The 12,819-nt window shown below is 49.5% G+C and overlaps 1 protein-coding gene across 3 annotated transcripts in view; it reads right to left on the minus strand.

Annotated features, from left to right (window-relative positions):
• Nucleotides 1–12,819, minus strand: part of LOC129844864 (dmX-like protein 2) — a 134,477-nt gene that overhangs the window by 83,211 nt on the left and 38,447 nt on the right. For all 3 annotated transcript variants that reach the window (XM_055913024.1, XM_055913023.1, XM_055913026.1), the window contains exons 14-30: nt 12,342–12,544; nt 11,778–11,899; nt 10,995–11,084; nt 10,411–10,519; nt 9,729–9,848; nt 8,568–8,780; nt 7,990–8,291; nt 7,486–7,658; nt 7,190–7,409; nt 5,785–6,255; nt 5,078–5,407; nt 4,648–4,767; nt 4,153–4,288; nt 2,514–2,624; nt 942–1,111; nt 760–857; nt 388–553 (exon numbers count right to left, since the gene is read on the minus strand). In XM_055913024.1, the coding sequence (XP_055768999.1) occupies nt 388–553; nt 760–857; nt 942–1,111; nt 2,514–2,624; nt 4,153–4,288; nt 4,648–4,767; nt 5,078–5,407; nt 5,785–6,255; nt 7,190–7,409; nt 7,486–7,658; nt 7,990–8,291; nt 8,568–8,780; nt 9,729–9,848; nt 10,411–10,519; nt 10,995–11,084; nt 11,778–11,899; nt 12,342–12,544 (3,154 nt within the window). The remainder of the gene's footprint in view (nt 1–387; nt 554–759; nt 858–941; nt 1,112–2,513; nt 2,625–4,152; nt 4,289–4,647; nt 4,768–5,077; nt 5,408–5,784; nt 6,256–7,189; nt 7,410–7,485; nt 7,659–7,989; nt 8,292–8,567; nt 8,781–9,728; nt 9,849–10,410; nt 10,520–10,994; nt 11,085–11,777; nt 11,900–12,341; nt 12,545–12,819) is intronic.

Consider the following 12,819-nt stretch of genomic DNA (forward strand, 5'->3'; position numbering starts at 1 on the left):
ACGTAGCTAACCATCTCCATGACCTTATCTTTCAGGTTTAGACTAGAGTAGTCACACACACAGCTGTAGAGTCTCACGTCATTGACACACCTCCTAGTTGACTTCCATAAACATTGGTCTCTGCCAGGTTTCCATGGCGAGGAAGATGTCACAAAAGAAACAATAGAGGTGCAGCTGAAGTAGATCTAAACTAGGAACAGACTCTCTGTCTGTGTGTGTGTGTGTGTGTCTCTGTGTGTGTGTGTGTGTGTGTGTGTGTGTGTGTGTGTGTGTGTGTGTGTGTGTGTGTGTGTGTGTGTGTGTGTGTGTGTGTGTGTGTGTGTGTGTGTGTGTGTGTGTGTGCGTGTGCGTGTGCGTGTGCGCGTGTGCGTGTGTGTGTTTCCGGACCTCGACGGCGTCTTTCAGGGAGCCAGCCAGCAGGAAGAAGGCAGCAGCCTGTTCAAAGCGCTGTTTCCCCAGCAGAGAGAAAGCGTTCTTCAGAGCTGCTTTACGCCAGCGGTCCTCACTGAAGTTATTCTTAAAGAACACTGTCATCTTCTCATCACGCTGAGACCTAGAGGAGAGGAGGAAGAGGAGAATATAATATGCATTATTTACCTGCTGTACATGATTCATCTAATTGCGTTCTGACACATGGAAAAACATAACATGTGGATTTTAAAGAAAAGTCCAGGAGAGGTGAATAACTAAACAAAAAGGTGAGACAACACAAACTGATCTGGGATCAGGCTAGAGGTCCAAGTGTGTTCCAGGTGTTACCTGAACAGGCCCCAGAGAACAGCCTTCTTCTTCGTGGCCAGGTAGAACAGAGCCGCATCTAAAGGATCGTTGTTCCTCTGGAACGCTGCTTTACCCACCTACACACAGATCAACCAATCAAACCATGAAGACCAACCAATCAATCAATCAATGATAGGAGTTCAGGCCACACCGTCCCCTACCTTCTCCACCATCCTGCGTAGTGTGTTGATGTTGCGGATCCACCAGCCCACCCCTACAGCCCGTAGCTCAGACCACTGAGGGTCTCCTCTCTGCATGGCCGGGATCATATTCAACATCTCCTCCTCAGCCTCCGAGTGGAATGCCCACGCAAAGTGACACGTAGACAGACCTGGGGGGAGACAGGTGACTGTGTTCAGAGAGGAGAGAAAAGGGAGGGAACAGGGCCCAGAGAGACAACATATCTGGACCTGGGAGGGAACAGGGCCCAGAGAGACAACATATCTGGACCTGAGAGGGAACAGGGCCCAGAGAGAGACAATATATCTGGACCTGGGAGGGAACAGGGCCCAGAGAGAGACAACATATCTGTACCTGGGAGGGAACAGGGCCCAGAGAGAGACAACATATCTGTACCTGGGAGGGAACAGGGCCCAGAGAGACAACATATCTGATCCTGGGAGGGAACAGGGCCCAGAGAGAGACAACATATCTGTACCTGGGAGGGAACAGGGCCCAAAGAGACAACATATCTGATCCTGGGAGGGAACAGGGCCCAGAGAGAGACAACATATCTGATCCTGGGAGGGAACAGGGCCCAGAGAGAGACAACATATCTGGACCTGGGAGGGAACAGGGCCCAGAGAGAGACAACATATCTGTACCTGGGAGGAACAGGGCCCAGAGAGAGACAACATATCTGTACCTGGGAGGAACAGGGCCCAGAGAGAGACAACATATCTGTACCTGGGAGGAACAGGGCCCAGAGAGAGACAACATATCTGTACCTGGGAGGAACAGGGCCCAGAGAGAGACAACATATCTGATCCTGGGAGGGAACAGGGCCCAGAGAGAGACAACATATCTGATCCTGGGAGGGAACAGGGCCCAGAGAGAGACAACATATCTGTACCTGGGAGGGAACAGGGCCCAGAGAGAGACAACATATCTGTACCTGGGAGGGAACAGGGCCCAGAGAGAGACAACATATCTGTACCTGGGAGGGAACAGGGCCCAGAGAGAGACAACATATATGTACCTGGGAGGAACAGGGCCCAGAGAGAGACAACATATCTGTACCTGGGAGGAACAGGGCCCAGAGAGAGACAACATATCTGGACCTGGGAGGAACAGGGCCCAAAGAGAGACAACATATCTGGACCTGGGAGGAACAAGGCCCAGAGAGAGACAACATATCTGGACCTGGGAGGAACAGGGCCCAGAGAGACAACATATCTGGACCTGGGAGGAACAGGGCCCAAAGAGAGACAACATATCTGGACCTGGGAGGAACAGGGCCCAGAGAGACAACATATCTGGACCTGGGAGGAACAGGGCCTAGAGAGAGAGACAACATATCCACTGCAAGTCCTCCTACATATCAAACACTAGATCAATGTCTCAGTATAATGTACCAATAAGACACTCTCTACGAGCCTGTCCATCACAGCTCAGAAAGACCGATTGTGAAGCAGGAGTGTGTGTGTGTGTGTGTGTGTGTGTGTGTGTGTGTGTGTGTGTGTGTGTGTGTGTGTGTGTGTGTGTGTGTGTGTGTGTGTGTGTGTGTACCATACCTTGGTGCAGCAACTGCATGCGGTACAGTGGGGGTAGAGAGGTGAGGAGACAGGTGTGTAGACGCATGGCTAACAGGTACCTCAACCCACACTCATCCAGGGCCTCACCACCTAGACAGAAACACATTATTAACACATGGGTTAGTGTAGCACATTAACTCACACACACACTGATCAGATGGAATCAGATGGTGCCAGTCTTTCCCATTCATTTGGGAGAGAGCAGCTTCCTCCTAAGACTCCACACCAGATGGAGAGGGTTGAGGGATCTCTCTGTCCCCCTCTACCCATCCATACTGATGGCTTCGGATTTCTAAACGTGAAATATTGGATAGGAGCCAGGGGGCTTTGGGCAGGTGCTGAGTAGAGGAGAGGCAATCACATGACTGTAGTCACTGATAATGGTGGAGCGGTGGAGTAGTGAGGAAGGGGGTCAAGGTCAGGTCAGGTCCCCTTAAGGGAGAAGGAACAGTTTGTGGCCCGTATCACTTAACTTCCTGCCTAGTAATAAAGATGTAATGTTTAGAGGGAAGGAGGAGACTCCACCCAAACTGAGGTATATCTATACGACCACTGGTGGAAATATGGCTTTGTCTTATGCAGCTGTATGGCCCAACGGGTAAATAAACTTAGTTTAAGCTTTACTAATCGTCTGTGAGTTTTACTAGGTTCATGTAGAACCTAACAATACAAATGAAACACACCCGATGGAGGGTGTTGAGGGATCTCTCCATCCCCCTCTACCCATCCATACAAAGAGATGAAAACAATGATTTAGCAATCAGTCCTTTAAATGTCTTCCACTCCATGTGCCTGGTCCTCCTCCCTAAATGGTACCCCGTTTCCTATACAGTGCACTACTTGTTCATGGTAGCATGGTAGTTCAATGTGCCCCATAGTCCTGTGTCTTAGTGTGTCTCGTCCATGAACCTTCCAACCTTCTCTCCCTCCCCTCTCAAGCTCTCCCTCTCCCCTCTCAATCTCTCTCCCTCTCCTTTCTCTCCCTCCCCTCTCAATCTCTCCTTCTTTGTCTCCCTCTCCCTCTCTCCCTCTCCTCTCAATCTCTCCCTCTCCTCTCAATCTCTCCCTCTCCTCTCAATCTCTCCCTCTCCTCTCAATCTCTCCCTCTCCTCTCAATCTCTCCCTCTCCTCTCAATCTCTCCCTCTCCTCTCAATCTCTCCCTCTCCTCTCAATCTCTCCCTCTCCTCTCAATCTCTCCCTCTCCTCTCAATCTCTCCCTCTCCTCTCAATCTCTCCCTCTCCTCTCAATCTCTCCCTCTCCTCTCAATCTCTCCCTCTCCTTCTTTCTCTCCCTCTCCTTCTTTCTCTCCCTCTCCTTCTTTCTCTCCCTCTCCTTCTTTCTCTCCCTCTGCTTACTTAACAGAGGAACAACCTGCTAAGGTCTCTTTCTCACTTCCCCCTTAAAGACTAAATAACATCTATACCAGACTGATACTGGAGGTGAAATGACAAAGATAAGTGTCAGTGTGTGTTTATATCAACCATTAAGAACACGTAATCAGGGAACAACTCTGACTAGACTAATTACATTATGTTTCTATTTGTTTTGCCTAATAAACCATGGTCAGGTAAAACATGGCCCAAGTCACAGACACCCTCCCTCTCTCTGAGACTGACCTGTGTACTGTTTGTCAGTGGAGCTGCTGACCTCTGAACTGGTGGTAGCTACAGTATCAGCTAGAGCCACCAGAAACATCTGTTCCAACCTGGTCAGACCTGGAAGACTGGAATGCATCAGCTGACTAGATAACACCTGGAGGGAGGGAGGAGGGGGAGAGGGAGGGAAGGATGGAGGGGGAGAGGGAGGGAAGGATGGAGGGGGAGAGGGAGGGAAGGATGGAGGGGGAGAGGGAGGGAAGGATGGAGGGGGAGAGGGAGGGAAGGATGGAGGGGGAGCGAGAGAGAGAGAGCGAGAGCGCGAGAGAGAGCGCGAGAGAGAGCGCGAGAGAGGGGGGGAGGGAGGGAGGGAGGGAGGGAGGGAGGGAGATTAGCAGAGAAGAACTGTATTAATCACAGAGGCGATATATTTACTTGACAAACACTTAAACCAGACAAAAACATCTCAGCCATCCACAGGCTGGTAAGTAAATAACTGTTGTTGTTGTTGTTTACCTGTGCGTGTTCTGGTCCGAAGTAGGTGGGTCCGTACTGAGACAGGTTGATGAATCTAGACTTCTTCTCTACTTTCTCTGTAGCGAAGCTCACAAAGTCATCTGTCGTCACCGCCTGCAACTGAGGGAGGGAGACATACAATCACTAGATGATTGATTGGTTGATTGATTATTGATTTGGGTATAACAGAGAACAAGATTACATCTGGACCCAGAGGTTAACACATGGAGGGGTCATATGGTTCCAACAAACATTTACTGCATATCTTGTCTTTAGGTAACAGACAGAATATCAACATTATACAATAGAAAATAAACATGTTTTTGAAGAATCTGTTGAGCATCTACACACTTAGGAAGTATGATTCTATGAAAAAGGAAACATCTGTATGTGTCACTGAAACATCCAGCTAAAACCTGAAACATCTTACCTGGAACAGGTCTGTGTACTGATCTCCTCCTGTCTTCCTCACCCCCTCTACCTCAGCCACCTTCCCTCCCTTCGCCCCCTCCTCTCCTCCCTTATAGGAGGTGTCCAGGTCAGCAGAGAGCAGAGCGTAGAGGGGTAGAGGGGGAATGGAGTTGATTTCTGTGTAATCTCGTCCCCCGTCGCGGCCGGCCACGATGGTGTCTTTAGCCGTACTGCCGCTCACACTAATTGTCCGGGACAGGTGGCGTCTGGTTCCACCCTCACCTGCCTCCACGTCCCTCACCACAGCAACCTCCCCAGCGATACACTTCACCAGGTGGGAGAGGATGGCCTGAAGAAGAAGAATAATCATCTTCCTCATCTTCATCAACAGTGGCAGAGACATTAATGTAGTCATTGACGGCATCATCGCCATCATCATTGTCATCATAATCACAGTAGTCATATTGTTGTTCTCTCTATTCTATGACTACTCAAGAAGTTGTCTGGTCACTTAAATAAATGTATCTTGGTTGCAAACATTTATAAAGTGGACAGGCAGATGGACAAACAGCCAGCCAGCCAGACAAGCAGCCAACCAGCCAGCCCACCCACCAATCAGACAGACAGCCAACCAGACATTCATCCACCCAGACAGACAGCCAACCAGCCATCTATTCATCCATCCACCAATTCACCCATCCACCCAGACCAGTCAGTCAGACCCACCTTGGCGCGGCGGACCTTCCCCAGGTCCATGAGCTCCAGCAGCTGTGTTGGATGGTACTGAGGCAGGGTGGGGGACAGGGAGTGGGCCGCCTCGAACAGACCCCCCTCCTGCAGCCCTGCCGGCGCCTGGAGAGCCTCATCGATTGCCACGTTGCCCTCAAACACACTCTTGGACCGGGCGCGCCCCTTGAACGCCGACGAGGATCCCCCCGTGGTTGCAGCAGTGGCCGTCTGCCCTCCGCTCCCTCCAACCCCCCCGGCGATGTTATCTTCAGAGGAGAGGCTATCCCCCTCGGCATCACCGGGCTTGCGGTCCTGGCGCCACTGGGCGTACACGTGCATCTCACAGTCCATACCCACCACCAGGATGCCGTCCCTCACCCAGGACAGGGACACGGGCAGGGAGGGGGTGCCGTCTACAGAGGAGAGCAGGTCCACAGTGCGCAGCAGGATCCAGCGGGATCGGATACCCTGTTTCACATTAGATCAGGGATGCAGGGGGGTAAGAATAATGATTATTAGTAGAATAATAATAATGTTTATTATCCAGACGCTTTATAGTGCAGTCATTAGGCACTGGTCAAAAGTAGTGCACCAATTAGGGAATAGGGTGCCATTTGGGTAGCCAGAGAGTAGTCTCATCCTAAATTCTTGTTCAATGCATGCAGTACTTTAGTCTGAGACTGACAACATTGACGTTGTTTGTTGTGAGGATGGGCAGAGGGGCTAACCAATCAGAGTATCCAAAGCCAATGACACATTTTCAAACCACTGCTTTACACTCTGGTGGAATACCAATCGGTTTCTGGACCAATCACTGCCCCATTCGGTGAAGGGTCGGGGAGGGACTCAGATCCAGCCTCATTGTGGAGAAGAAACTGACGTCCGTGGGCGTGGCGTTTGGCCTGAAGCAAGGAGTCTGACTAGCCAGGAAACCATTTGGGACGCACACTTGAAAACTTGAATGTCCTCAAAGAGGCAAGTCATTTAGCAGCATACACAACACATACAGACAGAACCACATGCTAACAAACAGCAGATGTAACAGCAATACACAGTAGACTAAATGTGTGAAGAATACAAGGTAGTGTGGGTTACGGAAGTACCAGTTTGATCCTGACTTTGGGTGTGTGTGTGTGTGAGCGTGTACCAGTTTGATCCTGACTTTGGGTGTGTGTGTGTGTGAGCGTGTACCAGTTTGATCCTGACTTTGGGTGTGTGTGTGTGTGTGTGTGTGTGAGTGTGTACCTGTTTGATCCTGACTTTGGGGTGTGTGTGTGTGTGTGTGTGTGAGTGTGTACCTGTTTGATCCTGACTTTGGGGTGTGTGTGTGTGTGTGTGTGTGTGTGTGAGCGTGTACCAGTTTGATCCTGACTTTGGGGTGTGTGTGTGTGTGAGCATGTACCTGTTTGATGCTGCCCCCTAGAGGTAGGGTGATGATCGCCACCCCGTCCTTGCTTGCGGTCTGTTCGTTGACCACGCCCGAGATGCGACCGTACATGAGGATATTGGATCCCACCCCCACCGTGAGGATATGAGACCCGTCCTCTTTGGACAGCCAGTCCAGGTGGACATAGTGTTTGATGTTGGGAGAGTGGTGGTCGCGACTCATGTACAGGTCAGACCTACAGAGAGAGAGGGGGTTAGTCATTTTAGAGACATACACACACACACACACACACACACACACCCCACCAGTACCTGCTGTACACAAAGAGGTTGGAGTCTACACTGACTCCAGGGTCCAGGGTAGAGGAGGGCCTAGTGAAGTCATCCAGGTGGAGGGTCTGCTCCAACACCCACTCAGACCCCCCCGTAGACTCACACTCAAAGATGGACACGTGCATGGAGAAGTCCCCTGCTGGACCATGGCTCTGGAGAGAGGGAGGAAGGTACACACTTCAATAAACTGTCAAATGCAAAAAAATGACATGTCTGAGGGAAAATGAATGAATGAAGTATTGTACATTTTAGTCATCAGATGTTCTCATCCAAAACCATATCTAGAGACAGAACCACAACCACTTCAGGTAAAACCTTCTACAAAATGACTGATAAAGATTATACTGTATTTTTTTTACATTCCTCAGGGACAGAAATTGAAAGCAATGTGCTTGAATTTGGACAGGTGAACTACACCAGAATATGTACTCATCCAATGAGCCATTAACTTGAGTGGAGCGTACAGTAAAAGTCCTCTCCTACCTGTCCCGCGATGTGTCCGGGCCGGGGCTGTTTGAAGGAGACAGCCAGTCGTCCAGTGTAGGAACAGGACACGGCTACAGGACGTCCCGGGACACACACAGCACTGTTGTTATCCTCCTCCTCGTTGAGTAGAGCCCAAGGCTCCCAGTGATAGACCCTGTTCTCCCCCTCCTCACACCCCAGGGCAGTCTCTCCCCCCTCCACAGAGCATCGCCAGAACCGGACGCGGGAGTCAGAGCAGGTGGTGACGATCAGGTAGGGGGCCAGACACACAGGGTAGATGGACGACGAACTCAGGTGACCTGGAGAGAGAGGGAGAGAGACGGAGAGAGACAGAGCGAGACAGTATAGAATAACTGTTACAAAAGAATCAGACTAACTCAGATGACTTGAAGACAGAGACATGGAGGACAATGTCATATTAAATTGTTAGGATCCAGTCCCTGGCTTGGGAGGCGTTTACATTTTCTATGATGTGCTGTTGGTTTTAAAACTTTTACTTTGGAATATATTACATTTGGACTGTTTTTACAAATATGTAAAAGTGTGTGTGTGTGTGTGTGCATATCCATCCGTACCTGCGGAGGGCGTAGCCCTGGTCACCTCCACCCCAACAGGCAGGTCCAGACGGTGGCTACAGACCAGCTTGGAGCTGAGGATCAGTTTGCTGGCTGACTGCAGGTTAGCTGTCGAGGCTGAGCGAGTGAGAGGGGAGGAAGACGTGTCAACTGTACTCTGTTGGAACGGGATCGTCAGCTGAGACTGGTACGACCTCTCTGGGACCGGATCATCTGAACACACAGAGAGAAAGAGAGACAGAGAGAAAACTTTATTGTTCATATAGTCGTCTCAACAACAGAGAAAAAACTTTATTGTTCACAATATTATCTGAACAAACTTATCTAAACAAACCGAGAAAAAACGTTATCTTCAACACAATCAATATACAAACTACACAGGCCTCAATCTATATACTAATCCACTGTACGACTCCGCTATGCCGGGGTCCACTGTACTACTCCGCTACGCCGGAAACCACTGCGCTCTATTGTTCCGGGGCCCACTGCGCTCTATTGTTCCGGGGCCCACTGCGCTCTATTGTTCCGGGGCCCACTGCGCTCTATTGTTCCGGGGCCCACTGCGCTCTATTGTTCCGGGGCCCACTGCGCTCTATTGTTCCGGGGCCCACTGCGCTCTATTGTTCCGGGGCCCACTGCGCTCTATTGTTCCGGGGCCCACTGCGCTCTATTGTTCCGGGGCCCACTGCGCTCTATTATTCCGGGGCCCACTGCGCTCTATTGTTCCGGGGCCCACTGCGCTCTATTGTTCCGGGGCCCACTGCGCTCTATTATACCGGGGCCCACTGCGCTCTATTATACCGGGGCCTACTGTACGTTACTCTATTATACCGGGTTAGGTTGGGTCAGGGTTGTGGTTAGGTACTCACCTACACAGGCCTAGGTTAGGTTGTGGTTAGGTACTTAGGTACTCACCCACACAGGCCTAGGTTAGGTTGTGGTTAGGTTAGGTACTCACCCACACAGGCCTAGGTTAGGCTGTGTTGTGGTTAGGTACTCACCCACAGGCCTAGGTTAGGTTGTGGTTAGGTTAGGTTGTGGTTAGGTACTCACCCACACAGGCCTAGGTTAGGTTGTGGTTAGGTTAGGTTGTGGTTAGGTACTCACCCACACAGGCCTAGGTTAGGTTGTGGTTAGGTTAGGTTGTGGTTAGGTACTCACCCACACAGGCCTGCACGGACTGTAGGTGCAGGTGCCACATCTGCAGCACAGAGTTCATGTTCAGGTCCTTCTCTATGACAACCAGGAAGAACTTCTCAGAGAACGGAGTAGGGTGGTACTCTGGAGAGGAGAGAAACACAACAACGCTTTTACAAGTTCTTCAGTTCAGTCATCCACTCATTCTTCAGTTCAGTCATCCACTCATTCTTCAGTTCAGTCATCCACTCATTCTTCAGTTCAGTCATCCACTCATTCTTCAGTTCAGTCATCCACTCATTCTTCAGTTCAGTCATCCACTCATTCTTCAGTTCAGTCATCCACTCATTCTTCAGTTCAGTCATCCACTCATTCATCAATTCATCCATCCATCCGTCCATCCTGAGTTGAAGGAAGGTCAGTATGTAGAGCTCTGTGTAGAGCTCAGTGTGTAGTCATTCATACATTAACCAATTCATTATTCATCCATCCATTCTTCTGTCCATCCTTTCGCCCCTCAATTCTCCACCCCGCCCTCCCTCCAACCTCCTGTACCCTCGGCAGAAGGGTAAGTTGTAGTGTAGAGCTCTGGATCCTCCTGAGGCTAATCATGTCATTCATACATTAAACAATTCATAATTCTTCTGTCCATCCTTTCGCACCCTCAATCCTCCCTCCCTCCCTCCCTCCTTCCAACCTCCCGTACCCTCGGTATAAGGGTAGGATGTAGTGTAGAGCTCTGGGTCCTCCTGAGGTTTATACCCCAAAATAAAGTCCTCCTGGAAAACATGAAGGAGCTGGGTGGTAGATCCACACTATTGAGATAGAGAGAGAGAGAGAGAACTTCTGTGAGTGTAATGTTTACTGTTCATTTTTATTGTTTATTTCACTTTTGTATATTATCTACTTCACTTGCTTAAAAAAAAGCCATTTGATTTGAATTGAGAGAGATAGAGGGTCAGAGGGAGGGAGAAGGAGAGAGATGGACGTATTTCCCTCAGATTACAAAGACCCACAAACAATTGAAAAACAAATCACATTTTGATAAGCTATATGTTAGGTAAAATACTTCCGCTGTGCGCTGAGCACCACCATTTACCTGTGACTAGATTAATGATATAGCATGGTCTCTTGACTTACTGCTTAGATAAAGAGACAGGTGTGGTTAAGGGCCTGTAAGTAAGTATTTCATGGCAAGGTCTACACCTGTTGTATTCGGCACATGTGACAAATAACATTTGATTTGACTTACTGCTTCGATAAAGAAACAGTCAAATAGGTATTTCTTACCTGGTTAGTGATGACATCTAGTTCTATGATGCAGCCTGGTCTGGCTGTCGACTGCTGGCTCACTATGTTAAATACCTCTCCTACTAGTTTCTATGGAGAGAGACACAGTGAGAGACACAGTGAGTGAGTGAGTGAGTGAGTGAGTGGGTGAGTGAGTGAGTGAGTGAGTGAGTGAGTGAGTGAGTGAGTGAGTGAGTGAGACACACACACACAGAAAGAGGGAGAGACACAGATAGAGATACACAGATAGAGACAGAGAGAGACACAGATAGAGAGACAGAGAGAGAGAGAGAGGAACCAGAGAGTTATGATGAGTTGTGTTGTTAGGAGAGAGAGACACAGAGAGAGAGACATACACACACAGAAAGAGAGAGAGACACAGATAGGGAGAGAGACAGAGAGAGACACAGAGAGAGACAGAGAGAGAGACAGAGAGAGAGAGAAACCAGAGAGGTATGATGAGGTGTGTTGTTAGGAGAGAGGGGGGGGGGGGGGGGGGGGAGGAAGGTTAACAGAGTCTTTAACCAGCTACCTTGAAGCTTTAATGTTCCAGTCCCTTCAATCTCAGGATTTCACTGTTAATCTGACTGAGGACATCTGTATATGTCTGTCTCTGTGTTTACTTACTGAGGTCTCAGGATTTCACTGTTAATCTGACTGAGGACATCTGTATGTGTCTGTGTGTCTGTCTCTGTGTTTACTTACTGAGGTCTCAGGATTTCACTGTTAATCTGACTGAGGACATCTGTACGTGTCTGTGTGTCTGTCTCTGTGTTTACTCACTGAGGTCTCAGGGTCTGACAGTTCGTCCAGTAGTTTCCTGGCGTCCACCACAGCCTGGTAGAGACGTAAGTTCTTACCGTCTGACGCTACGAAGCACGCACTGGAACTGTTACAGTACGTACCTGGAGATAGAGGGGAGAGAGATGCTGTTTTAAATGTGAGCGCTCTGAGTAAGGTTCTGCATGTAGTTAGTATATATGCCCAATAAAATTGCAACTTCAACTTGAAGCCTTACAGGTGTCGCCAAACCACCTCTTGACAATCTGAGTACTTCACCAGTATCTTGTCTGAACATGTGATACACACATGAACAGTTATAGATTATATACATCCTCCAACAATACGCTTCAGAGCACACTAGAAATGGGTTCTGTATTGCAGAGTATGTGTGTGTGTGTGTGTGTGTGTGTGTGTGTGTGTGTGTGTGTGTGTGTGTGTGTGTGTGTGTGTGTGTGTTAACCTAGCACAGAGCTGGGTACCAGGGTAGGCAGCCATGCTACATTGGAGAAGGCTGATGTGTGCATGGATTCCTGTGTGTGTGTGTGTGTGTGTGTGTGCGCTAACCTAGCACAGAGCTGGGTACCAGGGTAGGCAGCCATGCTACATTGGAGAAGGCTGATGTGTGTAGGGAGTTGATTCGGGCCAGCTCTGACACCCCTCCAGTGCAGGACAGGGGTCCTATGTGGTCCACCCTCCACAGAATCAGCTCACTGTAGATGGCGTTCGGGTCATGGAACGTCCTGGTGGCCGCGTTACGCAGCTGCTTCCTGGGGGATCACACACACAGAGTTTGTCACAGTGTGTGGCTCAGTTGGCAGAGCATTGCGCTTCCAACGCCAGGGTTGTGGGTTCAATTCCCACGGGCGACCAGTAGAAAAAGTATGCATTCACTACTAGAAGTCTCTCTGGATAATGAGTTCGTATAAAACATGTGTTTGCCTCACACACACACAACAGATTGTCAAAGACAAAGATTAGATAAAACACACACGCTTGCACACATACACACACACGTATTTCTGATACACACTCACATGAACAT

This window comes from Salvelinus fontinalis, unplaced genomic scaffold (assembly GCF_029448725.1).
Source record: "Salvelinus fontinalis isolate EN_2023a unplaced genomic scaffold, ASM2944872v1 scaffold_0242, whole genome shotgun sequence".
NCBI lineage: Eukaryota > Metazoa > Chordata > Actinopteri > Salmoniformes > Salmonidae > Salvelinus > Salvelinus fontinalis.